The sequence below is a fragment of the Lathamus discolor genome, chromosome 4 (genome assembly GCF_037157495.1).
Source record: "Lathamus discolor isolate bLatDis1 chromosome 4, bLatDis1.hap1, whole genome shotgun sequence".
Taxonomy (NCBI): Eukaryota; Metazoa; Chordata; class Aves; order Psittaciformes; family Psittacidae; genus Lathamus; species Lathamus discolor.
This window is the reverse complement of record NC_088887.1, coordinates 29,865,227-29,883,544: the sequence shown is the minus strand read 5'-3', so window position 1 is coordinate 29,883,544 and position 18,318 is coordinate 29,865,227. Positions and strand designations below refer to the sequence as shown.

General features: G+C 41.3%; 1 protein-coding gene across 6 annotated transcripts in view; it reads left to right on the top strand.

Moving 5' to 3' along the window:
* TIAM1 (TIAM Rac1 associated GEF 1) overlaps positions 1–18,318 on the top strand; it is a 194,867-nt gene that overhangs the window by 166,263 nt on the left and 10,286 nt on the right. For 2 of the 6 annotated variants that reach the window (XM_065676795.1, XM_065676792.1), the window contains 7 exons: positions 3,022–3,128; positions 11,855–12,034; positions 12,477–12,545; positions 12,890–13,015; positions 14,608–14,716; positions 16,900–17,079; positions 17,193–17,311. In XM_065676795.1, coding sequence (XP_065532867.1) covers positions 3,022–3,128; positions 11,855–12,034; positions 12,477–12,545; positions 12,890–13,015; positions 14,608–14,716; positions 16,900–17,079; positions 17,193–17,311 — 890 coding nt within the window. Of the gene's footprint in view, positions 1–2,689; positions 2,729–3,021; positions 3,129–7,483; positions 7,712–11,854; positions 12,035–12,476; positions 12,546–12,889; positions 13,016–14,607; positions 14,717–16,899; positions 17,080–17,192; positions 17,312–18,318 lie in introns of those variants that run through there. The other 4 variants (XM_065676796.1, XM_065676794.1, XM_065676793.1 and 1 more) reach the window with 4 other exon arrangements.

Below are 18,318 nucleotides of genomic sequence, written 5' to 3'. Positions count from 1 at the left end.
AGCAGCTTTGCTCTAGTGATATAAGACTTCCTTTTATTTTGTTAGCTCTTGCAATGAGTAGGGGGTCATTTAATGGGCGTTAGTCATAATGTCATGGATATTGCACTGCTGATGCAACTTGGGAGCTTGTGTGACCTCCATCTGTGCTGGTGGCCACATGGATTTGACCCCCTTTTCCTGCTGCTCTTTGGATTTTCCTTTGTCATTCCTTAATGTCAAGCAAAGCCCATGTGTTATCATCTCTAGCAAATGGTAATGGTTGGGCAGCATTCAGGTGCTGCAGAAGGAAATGAGCACATTGTCCTCAGGGCTCCTTGCAGAACTAAATAAAGATTTACAGGACAAAAATAAAATGATGTAATGAACCTGACAGAAATAGGATGGTAACTGGAAGGTATTAAAAGGCAGGAACATGCAGCGTTATTGAACTGATAGCCTGAGTTTAACAATCAGCAGATAAACCTGCTAAAGTCAACACTGGCTTTGGCAGCTTAAGACATTAGAAATACCCTGAGCACATGTGCTGTGACTACTCATTAAGGCGTAAGTGAAAGACTGCTGTCTACTGGGTAAAGCCTTTATACTGCAGGAAACAGATTAAGTGGTGTTTTAATATACAGGAAAAGAAAAAGTGGTAGCTTAAAAGCAAAAGCCAAACCCCCCGAACAAACATTATTTGTCTTGGCCTGGGTGAGAAACAGCTGTAAGATGTATTTCACACGGCTAATAATGGGGAATTAATTGCAGTCAAAAAACACATACTGCCCAAAACAAATTATGACACATAGCACATATTTTTTTTCTCTTACTTTTCATGGGTAGCTTAAGGGTTTTAAGAATTTTTCACACATTAATAGAGAAACCAGAACGATGCTAGTCTGAGTTGTTAAAATCTGGGAAAGGCTCAGAAAACCTAATTCCTTGCAGAAAAAAACACTTTTCCATATAGATTCTGTGTTGCCAAACCACCCCCACAGGTCTGTCTTCCTTAAAGGTAAACCCTATCTTTTCAGAAGAGAAGCATGTCTTCCAAATCTCGGCTATGAACTACCCTTAACGTCCTTTTAATTTCATTCGATGTCCAGTTTAGCTCCATCCCAGTATGCAGAATATGATCTGAATTTATTTCTAGACATTTGAATTCCAATTTTTCCAAATTATTTCTGGACTTAAAGTGGAAATATTGTGCAGTATTTCCACAGCTGTGCAATTTGTATTTGGTAGCTGAAAGCTTGCAAGAACAGCAGCTGGAAGTTGGGTACTGAGGAGCCCAGACCTGGATCTGTGCTCTCAGTCCTGATGCAGAGAAGCTTACCTAGGATGTAACATTGTGCATTAACATGAAACACTTTGAAAGAAGAGCTGTGGCTTTTGGGTTGCAGTGAAGGGACTGAGAAAAGCAGAATTTTTCTTACCCACTTAGGAAACAAATTTCTTAGAGACTGTGATTTCTATATCATGAAATGTATTTCATTACAGTATAAATATAAACAAATACACTAGATGTGTGTAATCAGGGTTTGTTTTTTCAAAATGTCCTAATTTTAAAACAGCTTGCCATTTTATCTGAATTTAAAAGGCCATCCATGCTATTATAGTCCTTTTGGCCAAACCACACAGCGTTTAACTGAAATATATCAGTGTAACAGATGTGTGTTACCATCATTGTGGCCTTTTCACTCACAATATTGCTATCTAGCCAAATGCTCGTTATAGACAAATAGACATACCTAAACCGAAAGGTTTAATTGAAAAATTGCAAGTAACATCAGAGTCACCATGGGACTAACATAGAAATGGTACTTCATCTGATGTACTAAATCACTGTTAATCTTTCTAAAATGTCAGTGTTTCAGCCTAGTGGTGAATAGGAGGGGATGGCTGCTGGACCACTGGGTGCTGACAAGATCTTAGTGTGCTGTTGGGTTGCTTTTATTTGTAGCACTAGCAAACAAAAAAGAGCACTTGTTTTAAAAACAGTATCTATTCCGTTACAGAAAAGGGTCAATTTCCCACCAAAATGTTTAAATGCTATGTGCTACCAATACAGACAAGAATTATGTTCATTGTCTGTTGAGTCTTGGGTTCTGACCTTTGGTTAGGCTTTTCTGCATTACCTGAAGAATAAATGGAATGAAATAAAAGATGTAATCCCTGGTGGGACATTCATTGTCCTATTTGTGTGGCAGGATGCAGGTGGGTTTTTCTGTGAAGACTGGCTAAGGTATAGTAATACTGCTTCTAACAGGTATTTGAGTCAGAGAATTAGATCCCCCCAAAAGTTATTTGTGCACAGAGCTCTCACACTGGGTTTACTTCTTTCTTTTGTCACTTGCAGGTAATTCATAATTTACTTATAATAAGCAAAGGAGTTATTAGCTGTATCAACAACATAGTCTCAAAAAGAGTGCTCAGGTATAGGAGTGCATAGTTGTTGCCACATAATGATGAAAATGAAATTTAGTTTTCAGTTAATGTAATAGACTCCTAAAACTTGCTAAACCAGGGTTCATTTCCTTAAATATCAACATAGAAACTCAGTAGTGGGTGTGTTAGGCCAAAAATGCAAGCAGCTTAAATTCATCACATTCAACTTAACTCAGAGAAAGGGCTGTCCCAAGACTTGCTTGTTGGCACGGCCTGCCTGTTCACATGCTGCAGTTTCCATTTGAAACCGCTGAAGTATAAAGGCAGGCAATTACTGCCAGCCAAGAAATGAATACTAAGTGTAAGAATTTCAGTGTGGTATTTTAGCCTTATCTCTGAATCAGCTTTCATGGTTACTGGCTAAATAGTGTGTGTGGTCATAACCTGTTTATTTTTACACCTGTAAACCTGGTCCCAGCTGTAAACTGCAGTAATCTTTTGAGGTCATTGGGTGCCTCTGGCATAACATCTTGTTAGCATGTACTTGTGTGCAGGATGGGGCCTGGGCCTTCATGAGAACGTCATGTCTTCTGCACCCAGCTTTTTGAATTTCTGGAGATTATGGTTGTGTTTTCACACACATCTCAATTTCAGCAGGACACTCATACTCCGGCGACGCAGACAGCTCTGTTGAGACAGCTCCAGAGGAGGCAGAAGCACAAGACTTAGAGTCATCTGACGAGGCCGATAAGATGAGCAAGGTGAGCAAGTTTCATTTTCACATGGCAAGGAGTGAAAGCACGATACAGTCACAGCTGATGTGCTGCCTTCACAGCTGCGCGTGATCAGAACATCTTTCCTGGGAAAATGTTAATTTTACTTTAAGGTGTTTACAGATAATACTGAGTGTAACAAATTACAGCTCTGATTATGGTACATCACTATCTCTTAAGCAAGACTACTGCCCTTTTTCCAGGGTTGGTTTACTTCTTTGGTATCTTGTGATAATATTTCCACATAGTTTTAAATAGACTGGTTTATTAACTCCTTCACCAGAGCAGGGCAGCTAAACTAATAGATCAGGTGATTTCTTATTCTTTCTTGATCTCCAAACATAGGAGGAATATAAGTTAACAGTACTTCATTAAATCAATAGTATAGCACACATGTTAATTTTTAAATGCAAAGTAATTATAGCCAATCTACCTTAAATTGAAGAAAAACTCTCCAATTACAGCTAAGAGGTTGTGCAAATGGATTGTTAATTGCCATCTATTAAGGGATGGGTTTTGCAGTGGTTGGTAGTTTGCACTTGCTCTGATGCTGAGGAGCTTTACACAGCATTAAGTGTGATGATCAAGTGAGTTTATTTTAAAGACACTGATTGCTTTTAGCTGTTTGTTGCACAGGTGATGGTGGGAGCTTACAGCTATTTTTCTATGGAATTAATGATCTAATGAGAATCAGTTGTCATTCAGTTTGTGCACAGGTGTACAGGTGTGTTTTTTTCTCAGCTCTTGTTTTAACTAAAATGTCTTATAGTGAGTTCTGAGCTGGTCCCTGTGCTATTCCACTTGTCATTGTAACAAAAGGAAGGAAAGGACCTTGGCCTCTTGTTTCCTGATCTCTTATGTCATGCTAGCCTGCAGTTTTGTCTTTGATAGCCAGACAGTGGAAGTTAGATAACAGAAAACATTCCAATGCATGAAATACATGCAGAAAAGGTGATTACTTGTACAGTTTGTCTCCAGATTTTATTGCGGAACATTTCTTGTAAGTACAAAGAATTTCTTCTTCAGTAAGTGGAAGAGTTTGTTGATACTTTGGGATTTTTAACTGTAAATATGTGGGATTTTCATATCTTCTGAAAAGAGTCTCTTCTGCTGAAGCTGTGGAAGAGCACTGAACAAAACACGTAGCTGCTTGGGGGATAAGTGTTGTTGCTGAGTTTTCTGTAGCTTTCTATTTCTGAACTGTGCGACAGGCTGTGAGGTTCCATTTTGCATCTTGCCTCCTGGATCTTCAGAGTTGTAATTGCCTGAAGCAAGGCGTAAGGATTACACGATTAGCTCTGTGGCTCAGCAGATTTAGTTAAACTGAGAAATGTGCATTAGCAGCTCTAATGCTTAATATTCATATATTGGAAGAGTAACTTGTAACTCTAAGCCTTGATTTCCACTAAGAGGAAAATCTTTCTTTCTGTAAATGAAATGTTGATAACAGTATATGTTGTCTTTTAAAATTCAGAAATATTTCTAGTTTTGTTTGTGCGATACAGAGGGGAATGAGGCATTTTATTTCGTATTCTGTTTGTTATGAAACAAACTGCTTTAAATGGTCTTCCATAAAACAAAGGACATGTGTACATGTAGTATATGTAAGGTGCTTAATTTGGCAAACTGGTGAATGCTGCTGTCCCTGTTCACATAGAAGAGCTCTGTACTAAGAGGGCTTTCTCTCTGGCTCCTCTCTCACAAAAGCTACAGAACCCCCCAAATTATTCTGCAATGCTTATATTCCAGTATATTGTAGAGGGGATGAAACAAAAGCTCAGTGAATGGGAGGGTTTTCCTAATCCCTGTGCTTTTCTTTGTGGTTGGGAAAGCTGATGTACGTGGGGAGTCTGTAACACGTGTTTCCATGGGAAGTCACCACCCGGCTGGTAGGGCAAGGAAAAAAGCAAAGGTGTTTTCCTGGCTGTGCGCTGCCACACCTTTCCGTGCTCCTAGGATTATGGTGCAGAAGATTAAACCGATGTCCTCAGTGCTGTTATTTTTGTACATGGGAAGTGAAACACTCTGCCCTTTTACCACCAGGAGGGGCATGTTCCCCTCTTTTGCCATTACTGCCACAGCTTCCAGTCTCACTAAGATGGTGGTGTTCAGGAAAGGCTTTATCTTCTGCCCTTCTTGGCAAAAGCAGGATAGGAGAGGAAATCCATTTTAACTACATTGGAGCCTCCCAGCTAAAAGCAGAGTTCCCCTTCTTTCAGCGCAGATGCAGCATTAGCAGCTGAAGATCCAAAAATAGCGTTTGGGTTGTCTTCTGCCTTGTGATAGCATGATCCTGAGGCAGGGCTTAATCCTGCAAACACCACCGCTCCGTGCTGTGGTGCTGGCGGACTGCTCCTGCCCACAGAGCACTGCAGAAGAGGAAAGCTCTGAGGAAACTTCCCGGCTCTCCAACCAGCAAAGCGATCCTAGGGGAGAGTAAATAATTCATGGGAAAAGGAGAGGAATGCAGCAGTGCAGGTCTCTTTCATCTGCTCCTGTAGCAGGGTAGGCTTTTTGTGAAGGTAAGCTCTGTGAAATCCTACCAGAAGCTGGGGTTGGGTCCCTTCTGACTTACCTGTAGCTTTCCTATGTAAGTGATAGGTGGATGTGTAACACAGGAGATACTCGAACATGTCTTCTTTTCTCCTCCTCCTCCTCCCTCCTAGCTGTCTCTTTCCCTTCCCCCAGCCCAGCATGTGTGCACGTGGGTGTGTGTTTCCTTAGTAGGGGTGCATTTGTTTCTTTATCTGCAGAAGTCTCCAAGCTGTGGATGGTTGTGAAGGATTTGGAGGATACACCAGTAGCTCTGAGGATTCCTCCTTTCTGGAAGTCTTATCTTCTGTATATCCTAAAGACCTGATCACATAGAATTTATTCATCCATCTCTGTTGTCAAAGTAATTATTATATATATGTGTGTGTGTGTGTGTGTAAAAAAACAAGCAAAAATGAGATGTCTGTAAACTATTCTGATAAAACACTAGAAACCCATTTCCAAGGTGAGTTGAGATGTCAGCAGTGCAGTGATGTGGGATAGCTATTGTTCCATGGATTCACTCCTTATCTAATTTCATGATGCTTTCCCTGTGTCAGCCAGCCTTCCCAGGTATGGTAACTCTCTGGTTAAAATCTGTGTGATCACTAGCAAGCAGGTATGTTTTTTGGATGAAACTCTTTTCCTTTAAGCCATGCACCTAGCAGTAGCCTGAGTTGTGTTCCCACTTGCTTCAGCTCTGGGGTGGGCTCCTGACTTTCCTTTCTCTCCTTGTTTCCTGTGGGAGCCAAGATGAGTATAGACCTAGGAAGAAGAATCAGGGAAATATGGCCTCTATGCCACCTCTTCAAGCTTGTTTTCATCTAGCATGTGAATTCAAGTTTCAGGCTGTTTATGACATCTGGATGGTATTCCTCTGTCAGTCTCCAGTTCAACAAAATATTGGGAACATTTCATAGCAGAGTCATTTCTTAAGTGGTTACTTGCCTCTGTGGTGACCTGATTGTTTTGGCCATCTATATATTGTAGAATAAATTGAGATTCAAAGGAGATACCCTGAAAACTGAGTATATGTGTAAGCTCTTAATGTTGCAGGTTACTGAAGGCTAAAATGGGTGTTGTGTTGCATCTCAAGATCAGTCTTTGTGCATATTTTTTTCCTGTAATGGTCCTTTGAATTTAACTGAGGATGTGTTTAAAAACTGTCATCAGTTAAAATACTGCAGGACACTCATTTCTCCCTGTTTCTAATTAAAGACATCTGCTTCTTGCAACGAAAACAAATTACCTTGCAGCACTTGTGGCTGGGGGAGCATTCTGTAATAGGTTATGTGTGTACATGCTTATAATATTTGGAAGTCTTTTTTTATTCAGCGAAAATAGGTCATCTTCTCTCTGCAGCATTATTCAAGACCAGAATTAAGTCTCAAAACCTTCAACGTGTTGCAATAGATGTGAAAGGATTAAAACAGGGATTTGAGGGCTGTGTTCTCCAGTAGCGTATAACTGGCTTTTTTAAGTTCTTTCAGTTCTTCACCTCTGTCCCTTCAGATGTTTAATATTCTACAGCAGTGCCATTTGTAGCCAATCGGCTCATGCTCAGCCACAGGCAACAGACATTTATATTCCCAGGCTGCCTTCACCTCTGCTTTGCTGCATTTCAGCCTCTCTGCTGAAGTTTTGCTCTTAATGAGCCTATGACAAGCGGCGTTGAGTTCTCAGCTTTGACCAGTAGCCGGCTCTTAATTCCAGCTGATGTGGTGAGCTGACGAGGCCGGCAGCAAATGACACATGCGGAAAAGCTTTGCTCAGAGAAATATTGTCACTGCCTTTCCTTATTAAAATGCAGCCATCTTCTGTGTTGTGTGCCAAGTAAGCAGCACAGAGTATCTGTTTGGAGTGGGGAAGCCTTTCAGATCAGCTGAATATGTGGAGAACTGGTATTTTGCTCCTAGATGAGTGACAGCTCTGGCAATACTGCCCTTGCAGCGATGTCGGCTCTTTGGAGAGGTAACCGTAAACTCAAGACTGAAAGCTCTGGGAAAGCCGGTGACTCTCTGTACCGTATGCTGTATTTGGTGAGCAGATCTACTGTGCAACGCGACTAGTCTAAGTAATTAGCAGTTAAATGAATTTTCATGTTTTAAATTTCAGGATATAAATTTGAGGCTGAGCTGTATATACCCTGTGGAGGCTTTTTGTTATTGTGGAATGTCATTAGCAGTCCTGGCAATGCATGAAAGGATGCAATTTGTCTGAGTTTTGTTTGGGAGATCAGTACCGCTTAGAGTTTGTTATCCGTGGCAGAACAGAGGTGCTGCATGCCATTCAAGGGGGCACTCTGCCTGATGCCCAGGCACCCGTATGTCTTTACACAGTAAGTGCAAGAGAAAATGGCACTTGGCTTTCAAAGCTATAGGGCAGGCAGCCAAAACTCCCTGCTGTGGGGAGCACCAACATGCTTGATGAGTTTAAGGACTTGTTCCTCCTGCAATGGGAAGGATGTGAGTTTAGCTTCTCAGCTGAGCCCCCTGCAGAGGAGGGGTTAATGTACTTGCAAAATAAACTTAGCTTTACAGCCCTGTTGTGCCAGCTCTCCATCTCATTTTAAGGTTGCTACTTGGAATTGCTTGCAGAATTGTGCCTAAAGTGTGATGCTGTAATTCTCCTAGAGAAATCCTGGTTCAGTGATGCCATTGTCACAGCTGCCAAACAGATCTGGTACTGGGGAGATAAAAGGATCTGTTTCTGTTCCAGAGCTTTCCTACTCTTTTTGCTTTCTCTAGGAAAACAGGGACATAGAGGCTTTTGTCAATGCTGTGTGAGAGTTTTCATCAAAACAGCAGTATTCTGACTCTCCTTTGCTGTAATATGCACCTGCTTTCTGTCTAGAAATTGATTTTTTTGTTAAGGTAAATATAAGGCAGACAGGATGAGGTTCAGGAATGAAACAAGACAGCTGTCACAGATGGAGTCATGGGCTTAGCTCAAAGGGAGAAGCAACTATATTGATACAAAACTATAAGTTAACAAAGTGCAACAGTAAATGCAACTGGTTTAACAAGATTTGATAGCAAGGTACACTTGATTATTTACTGCATAGAGGTCAGGGTCAGACAAAAGGTCAGGGTCAGACAAAACAGTCAGGGAGAACCTCCCCTTGAGTAATGAGGCTCAGAAAGGACCATATTGCTTTCGAAACTCCTCCGAGACGAGACTAGGTGCAGCTAGATCCAGAGTTAGTCACAGGCTTGGTCAATGGTTTATGTCTAAAGAATTATGTATGTGTAATCAATCGTCTATGCCACTTAACCACAATGTCAAAATTTAGCATGCTGTTAATCACTTACTGAGAATCTGTTGCAGCAAGGAATCGCTCAACCTCAAGGAGTAACCTTGAGAGGTGACCTTAGTCAACGGGAGATCCTGGCTTGCAGCCTGCTGCCATACAGGAAAGCGCAATGGGCCCTGGGCTATCCACTATTTATAGAGTAAGGTGATTGACTTATAGTCATATTTGCATACCAGCAAGACATCTGGGTCACCGTTCCAGACAGCACTTGGCTACTGTGTTGCTATCTATCCCCCCAAGGTCCATAGTAAGCAGGATGCAGCCATCACAACCTCCGTGGTTGTTATGGCTTAAGCCAGGGGTGGACAAGCACACAGCCACAAGAGTTTGTTCAATGAACAAGCAAGATAATGGGTTCGTGGACGCTCTTGTGCTGGAGGCTTTTTGTCTGTCTCAAGAGTGTCAGGTGAGTAAAACTTTGGAAATAACAAAAAGATGTGAAGCCGGGCAGTGGCAAGACAGAGCTTGGTTGCTGCTGGCTGGAGCTGGGCATGGCCGAAGTCAAGGTGTGGTTTATTAAGTGTGCAGAGGTGGAGATAAGGCCTTTAAAAGTCTTATCCTCTTCCTTTTTGGCACATTCCTTCTGGAGCAGACTGCGTGCCTGTATGACAGTTATCCAATTTTCAGCTACTTGTTAGTGTTCAGCTGGTGTTCCATGGTGTAAGTGGATTTTTGCTCTCTTTCTGGGTGACCCATCTTTCCCTGCAGTTGAAGGGAAACTTACTGCACATGCATGCGCAGTATGGTGAGCTGTCTGCAAAGTATCAAACATGAACTGCTTAAAATACCTAGTTTATTTTTGGATGTTGATTCCATGCTGTGTTTTAGATGAATAAAATTAGTTATAATGTATATTGGCTCTTAAAATGCCACTAGATATGTCTTCCTCAAATATTATTTCACAAAATAGGTGCCACAAAGCTAAACATTTCTTAGCTTGCATATCCTGAGTCTCTGCAGGTTCTGATTAACATATATTAATTGTCAGCTCTTTATCCCTTACCAGCAGAGCAGGTAATTTACGCAGGTTGGGTTTTTTTGCCTCTGTGGAAGTCATGCTTTAACCTGCTGAGCTGTGTGGATTTGGAGCTATTGGGATCAAAATCACACCTGTTGAAATCTAATGTAGGCTTAACCTAAAAGTTTGGGTATGGCCTATACTTAAGAGTACAGTGAGTACAGGTGGAATCTTGCTGAGAAATAAAGGAATTACTTTGCGTAATAAATCTGAGCCCTCAGTGGCACATGTCATTACCAGAAGCTGAGCAAGTTGGAAATAGGCTGGTTCAAATCGCTGCTTCTTCCTGCCCTCAACTTACAATAATTTCTTTCTTCCTCATCAGAGTTAAACCTCAGATACTGAAGATTAATATTTTTCCTATAATAAACAGTGTCCAAGAGGCATTTTTGTATAAACAGTCAGTTACAATTAGTTTGTTGCTTACACTGATGTCCTCAGGAAAATTAGCCTTTGCATGATAAGCATCTTTACTAATATGCCTTGCAGTGATACACTCCGATGAGCATTTACAACCGTTAAGATACCTTTAAGGAAAGCAACTGTATTATGGCAGGAAATCTTTTACTTGTCACGAGCATGGTTAATGCTCTTCTTGGGCTTCATGGCACTGTAGGTACTCTGAGAAGGAAAGATGGCTTTGTGTGAATGGACTGTGTGGCTTAAAAAAGGCAGAGATTTTTTCAGCACTGGGTCATCACGGAGCTGTATGGTAGTGCAGGTTCTGGCTGAGGTTGTTGCTACCAGCTGGAGGGTGGGAGTGATCTCTCAAGGGTCAGGGCTCTGCCTCCCAACTGTGAGGTGGTGATGTGTTTTTTGCATTGTTTTGGTTGTTATCTCTCTGCATATTCTCTGTTTGAACAGGCTAATTTTGAATCAGTTATTTTAGTATGAATTGGTAAGCTATGGAGGCAGTGCTGGGAAGTCACTAAATCTGGATTAAGATACCATGGCAGCATTAGACACAGAAGGTTGGAGAGGTGTGATAAAGTGCAGCAGCTCTTTTCCCTCCCGTGCCTCCTCCAGGTCTCTGGGAGGGATGGAGACAAGGGCAGCTGCTGCTTTGGCAACCCTGCAAGCTTGTGGCTGTTGTCACTGACACCAGAGGCTGTACCTTCTCCAAACTTTTAAGCATAACAAAAGACGCTATACTGTGATCAAACACCAGGAAGTGAAGAGGGGATGACTGTCTTTATATAGAGAGAGCTGATAAAACATTAAAGAAACCACCTCGATGTAGCAGCTCTGAAAAACCTGACTTAAGGGGAAGAAATTCACCCTGCAAAGCTTGTTTCCAGACACAGAACAGATACACAGTTAGTTTCCTAAAGAGCTTGTGTTTGAAGCCTTGAGAGGCTTTGGTTCCCCAGATGGCTCTGCTTCCCCAAAAAACAGCTTAAATGGTTTCTGTCTCCCTGTTGTCTCCTTGGTTGTGTTGACACAGGACTTTTGCAAAGTAGATTAGGGAACTGGCAGAGGGCTGGGGTGTATGTTTTATTTACACAGTAATTTTTGGTTCTATTCTTGCACCTTGTTTGTTTTTCAATCTTAAGTGCTGGACAGCTTATTTTAATTAAAGTTCATGCTTATCCGAAACCAGGAATGTTATTGAACAGCACTTCAATTAACTTGAGTTGTGCAGCCCTTCCCACCACCCTCTTCCTGAGTCCCCAGTCACTGAGAGATAGGATAGACAGATATATGAAATGATGTATGTACTTCTGGACTTTGGCACCTGCTAAAAAGCCCCAGCCTGTAACTGCTTAACTGCAAAGGCTTTTCAGCTCCATCGTTCCTATAGGTCTTACTTAAAGTATTACTGCTGGTCTTTCCTCTTCCTTCTTTTTAAAGAGTACAGAGCAGGTCGCTGCTTTCTGTCGCAGTCTGCATGAAATGAACCCTTCTGATTCAAGTGCTCATCCTCAGGAATTTACAGGACCCCAGCTGGCCACCATGAGACAACTCACAGATGCAGATAAACTGCGAAAGGTTATCTGTGAACTTCTCGAGACAGAGCGCACCTATGTCAAAGTAAGGGATCTCAAAGTGTTGTTTTCAGCCTACTAATATTTCTCCTTCTGGAAAATTTTGTTAGTTTCTTCTCTAATACTTCAAATTATGTTTCATGCATGTATCTCTTAATTAACTTTCTATTCTAGGGACAGATAGTAGAATTAAATGTAATTTAAATGTCTGAAAAAGATAGGTTTTCCAAATTCTTAATGCTGTCATTTTGAAATTACTTAGGTAGTGCTCAGAGGAGCAGTGCTCGGTGAGATCCAGTATTGATTTTCTAAATAAAACTGTGTAAAGGTTTCCTTTTACTACCTTAAATTCTGTGAAATCTGATTATTTTGTCTTATGTGTGTAAGGGAAAAAATCATAGACTAGGTAAATGATGATCTTTGCTACTTCAATAAATATTCAAAGGCAGTTTGGTGTACCAACATGGGAGTCTTTTTCTGATTTTTAGGACTTAAATTGTCTAATGGAGAGATATCTGAAGCCTCTACAGAAAGAAACGTTCCTCACACCAGATGAGGTATGTTAATACCTGTTGTTTATCTTTTTGCTAGATAGCTTATGCACACGCCTCTGCTTCACCCACCCCCCAGTTTGACTTGCTTGTCTGAGCAAGGGCTATCGAGACATTTTGAATTCTATTTCTTTTAAGATACTAGATTGAGTAGAATATAAAAGTACTGCTCAGTAATGTACAGTCTGTAGAGTTATTGTTTGGGGTTTTTTTTTACACTCATATCACACTGATCATATAATTGGACTGAGAATTACCGAAGATCTAGAAAATGTGATTTAGCTGAAAAGTGATACATTCAGCATCTTGCTTTTTTGTTTTGTTTGTTGTATTTTTTTTTTCCTTACTAGCTGGACGTTCTCTTTGGGAATCTGACTGAAATGGTAGCATTCCAGGTAGAGTTCCTGAAAACTCTTGAAGATGGAGTAAGGCTGGTTCCAGACCTGGAAAAGCTTGAAAAAGTTGAGCAATTTAAGGTAATCTCCTTGTTTGCATTCCAAGTAGTCCTTTAACAGTCTTCATGTTACTTGTCTGACTGCTGTCACTGTTAATGTAAAAACCTACATCTACTTACTCAAGAATAATTTTTAGTGAATACTGGAGCTGTTTGGAAAACATACTGCTTCAATTGTAGCTTGTGCTACATTTAGCCATATAGAGCACTGGAAATCTGTAACACCATGTGCTTTTAGATGCTTTTCTTGCCCTTCTGCCAGATTTCATGTCTCAGGCCATTAGGAAAAGCTAGAACTGGGAAGTTCCATTAAATATTTGTTCTGACAAGTCTAATGTAGTAGTTCAGAAGCCCCCTAGAACTGTAAATTGAATTCTGTATTTGGGCTTTTGATGTATAGCAGAAATGTATGGCAGATAGTTTCAACTATCAGCAGTTGTGCATCAAATGTAGAAATGTAAACTAAAGATACTTATTTCTACTGCAGCGATGTACTGGATTTATGGCAAGTAGCTAATACAATGTTTTGTCTTTGGGGAATTTTACTCTTTCTTTGAGCACTCACCTTGGTAGAGGACAGGATGACTTGATGCATAATAATAATTCCACTAGGACTGCTCTTCAGCTAATACACAGCCCTGGAAGAACTACTGAAAGAATTTGTCTTTTTGTGCATGTCTGGCTTTGCCATCAGGTGCTTATTTAAAAATAAGCAGCAGTCATGAACGCTGCCCTCGTGCAACTAGAACACAGCCTTTGTTCTGCAGGAAATGTGTCCTTAATGGAGAGCACAGAGACACTTTTTTAGTGGATGAAGCCTCTGTGACCACTGAGTACTCTGAGCTTTGAGAGGGAAGTGCGGAAGATGCCTCCTTATGGAGAGAACTCTGCCTTCTGAGTGCTGCTGCTTCCACCTCTTTCTATAAGAAGTGCATCAGCTTCATTTTGAGTTCTGTCCTGTGGGTGTTGTCTCAAAGCATTGGGCAAAATGGGATTTCAGGGCTTCATTGTTTCAGTTCTGCAGTTTGTTTCCCTCTGCTGACTGCAGGCAAGCTGCGTATGTGTTGTCTCACCCCCTCTGCTCCGGTGTTGTCTTGTTCCGAAGTGGGCAAAAGAGCAAATGCTTGACTGTGGCATAGACATCTTAGAGAAAGATTGTGTTTGGCCCTTAACACAAACATATTTTCAAAAGAATAAGACCTTGGTGTGTTTGTGCAGAGGGTAATAGTCTTGGATGGAGCTTCTTGGTGTCTTTATCCATTACAAAGTCAGATACATCCAGTCCTTTCTGTGGTTTCTGGTCATTACTTAAATCAATAAGGTTTTGAGGTCAAGCATTTAAATGCAGTTCTGGAGCTGTGATCCTAGTTCCCTCTGGAGTCAGTAGTATCTCTAGATTGATCTAACTGGAACTGGGCTAATGATGTTAATCATGTAGCCTGAATCCAGACAGCAAGGCTAGGCCTGTTTCTTGCTAGATAGAGTTAAAACACTCTAAAAATGCAGTGTCCTGTCACCCAGAAGACCTTACAGAAGGGACAATAACTGTCTTTCATGTGCTTTTTTTCCTAATGCCTTTTTTGTTGTTTTGTTTTTTGTTTTTTTAAATCCTAGAAAGTGTTGTTCTCCTTGGGTGGATCCTTCCTTTACTATGCTGACCGGTTCAAGCTGTACAGTGCCTTCTGTGCCAGCCACACGAAAGTCCCCAAAGTACTGGTGAAAGGTAAGAACCACATGCTGAACAGACAGACCTGGGCATACAGAGAGAGAGATGTGGCAGCAACTTGTTGGTTTAGGCTGGTGCAGGTTGTCCTTGTGGACGATGAGAGGTGGCTACTGTACCCCAAACCGTGCAACTTGCAAGGGTGAGTTGCGGTGGAGGAATGGGGTCACACATGTGCCTGGTTGCTTTCCAAGAACTTTCACAGTAAGGAAGAGCATTTGGTCTGAGAGGCTGCAGAGAGCTCTGTGCCGTGGGTGTTCTTGGACCACCATCGATGTAATGGTACCCGGGTGGCTCATAACAACAGGTCATTAGCCTCACATGTAGCTCCACCCCCCCACCCCCAGTTATTTTATTCTCCCCTGACATGTTTAGTTTCTTTCCAGTCATGTGGGGAGTGGAAAGATTTCATAAATGGGCAATGTGGTGTGTGCTAAAGGATCTCTGTGTACTTTGGAACCAGTAGTGGTGACTCTTACAAAGACCTCTAGATCCTCCTACAGTTTGTGCTGTGAATCCTTGCTGTGAATCCCACTGAAGCTCTGGCTGATGTGGTTGAATGCTGATACCCACTAGGAAAGATCAGCCTGGGAGAATGTTTTGTGGGAGCTGTCTAAATATGTCAACTTCACTATGCTCTGTCTCCCCTCTATTCTTCCTCTCACCTTTGTTCCAATTTGGCTGAGAAGTTTCCATGTCCTAGCAGAGCTTGGCTTGCTGAGATGAAGATAAATGAACTGTGGTCTGGCTTATAAATGCTCATGGGCCTCCTTGCCTTGGAGTGATGCTTTTTCCCCTGTGAAAGTTATTCTCTTGGAGTTAGCAGTGCTTCATGCAATTCATTTTTGGCCAAGACATTAAATAAACAAATGGTTCCAGTTGTAGGAGCAATGTCATTAGGGAGGAGCTCCTATTTTTTCAAAGAACATCTGGATGCCTGACAATCAGGAGTTTTGGTGTTTCGTTTAGTTTCTTGGTTGGTTTGGTTTTGTTTGGGTTTTTTGGGTTTTTTTGCTGCGGACATTTTTTTTTTTTTTCCATTTCTACTTATAATTCTTATTTACCATGCTGCAAAGAGTATTTGGCAGCTCTGTGGAATGCATGAATAAATGATTTGTTGCTAGTCACATCTATGCTTTCTTTTGGCATTATTTTGTTGGACCTTAATGTTAACGCTGTAGACTAGGTAGATGAGGTTGGTTTGCTTTGCTTTTTCATTGCTAACTGTATTTACAAATGATAAATGGTTATGTTTGAATTATGGCACAAACAGAACTCGACATTTTATTCCAGTGATAAATCTGGATAAGCCTGGGAGTGTATTTCAGGTGTAATTTGGTGTCCTCAGATGTGCAGGTGGCTTTTGAATTTGAAACTGAAGTTGCTTTATTGAAATCAGGTGACTGTCTGCAAAAAACACACCCAACCTTGGTAGAGAACATGGCCCTAATAAAAGCAATTGCGTGGAAATGTTCCTGCAGTGAATAACTTTAATGTCTGAAAAAAAAAAAAGCCACCTTCTCCGTACTTCTCTCCCTATGTTTAAGTTTATGCTCCAGTGGAGGGAGCAACAGAGAATATGGTACTTTCATAAATTCAGTAGCAGTCAGATAGAAAAGATGATAGCAATCAGATGTCCAGTCTACCTGTGCTCCAAAATATGGTGTACTATCAGGTTTGCTCCCTGCTGCCTTCATACTAGCTCTTGATTTTTGGTGTTCAGTACTGCATTTTAAGGTTTAATGAGATAACACTAACCAAACTCACCAATATTACAAGCATACCTGTCAGGCCAGACTCATGAGTACTGTTTTCTCAAAAATATCCAATTTGAGCCTTTTCTTAAAGGAAACAGATGATTAGAATAATTCATGCTACTCTAAAATAGTTGCAAGGTCAACTCAGTTTTCACTATCCACAGATATACTGTGGATAGTGAAAATAAAAACTATACGTATTGATACAGTAGGTGGGTGCCTGCTGTTAAATCATAAATAGCATATCTGTGGCAAAGTTTCAGTAACAAAACCTGAAGTGCATAAATCCAATACTGTAGACTTGATAAATCTGCACTTCCTTGCAAAATGTTTCTGTATATATGAATTTAAAGCTGGAAAAGTCACTTTATCAGAGCAGCTTTTACAGTTTTTGATTTATCCAATTGCTTCATTTTAATCTTCCAGCCAAGACAGACACTGCTTTCAAGGCATTTCTGGATGCTCAGAATCCTCGACGGCAGCACTCCTCCACACTGGAGTCTTACCTCATCAAACCCATCCAGCGGATACTGAAATACCCTCTTCTGCTGAAGGAGCTCTTTGCTCTGACTGATGTAGACAGTGAAGAACATTATCACCTTGATGGTAGGCAGCTAACCTAAGTTGCTTTTCCCTGTTTAACCTCTGATCTGTAGCCCTCCTCCTCCTCCCTCTTCCTCTCAGAGGCTTAAAAATACTTTTTTTCCTCTTTCTTCTAGTGGCCATAAAAACAATGAACAAAGTTGCCAGCCACATTAATGAAATGCAGAAAATCCACGAAGAATATGGGGCAGTGTTTGACCAACTCATAGCAGAACAAACAGGGGAGAAAAAAGAGGTAACATGATGAAATTTAAGGAGAAGAGGCTGTTATTTTGGTGCCTGTAGCATGAATGTTAAATTGTATCAAGTATTTACCTTTTGTGCTGTGTCATTTAAGTGGATCCTGGTGTAAACGGGTAAATCCAATCCAATTCAAAAACTGGTTTTCCATGTATGATTCAGCAAGTGGGACCAATCTAAAGAAGCAGTGGGTTAATTCACCAACATGAATTAAGCAATGTTGTGCTTGAGTCAAAATCACATCCTAACCTGCAGCTCACTATGCTGATGTCCATGCCTTAGCTCACCTTGTTCCGCATAATTTCATCCCACCAGTCTGAGTGGACTGTCATGCTGAGGCAAGTCTGTACTTAGCTCTTTAGTCACTTTAAAGAAATCAAAATGTGAGGTGCAGTGTGTGAGAAACTGCTGTTTCTCTTTTAGAAAGTGTGTTAGTGGGCTTGGTATGTGAGAGAGCCTTGGGCTTCAGTCTAGATGTGTCATATGGCACGTATGCAAACACGTGAAGATCCAGTGTGGCTCGGTACTGGCTGACTATCTCAGAAACCTGTGGAAGGTATCTTGAAGTTTCAGACTGAGACCTGGACTCTCCATTTACTGGTAAAACAGGTCTGCAGTCCAGCAGCCCAGGGAAGGAGGGTGGTGGGCAGTAAAAAGGGAATGAAGTAAGGTTGAGGGAGACTCAAGAGAGGTAGAAACACTTAATGGGAGCAATGATGTGGGTGAAGGCTGGAGAGAGACATGACTGTATGAAGTAATGGCAATGGGGCTTTGCTAGGAGCCAGGATGAAGTTACACACATAAGAGGCATTGGACTACAAAGCAAAGGAGGTCTGGGATTGAGTAGTGTTGGAGTAGTGTTGACATAATTGAGAAGCATAAGAGCTGGATAGTGGCAGCAAGGAGGATCTGGTCGTGGGTAGAGGGCAGAAACGAGGGTTGGTACTGGCAAGCAGTGGTAGAGACAGCGTGTCAGTACATCTGTTGGGAGAGTAATCTGGT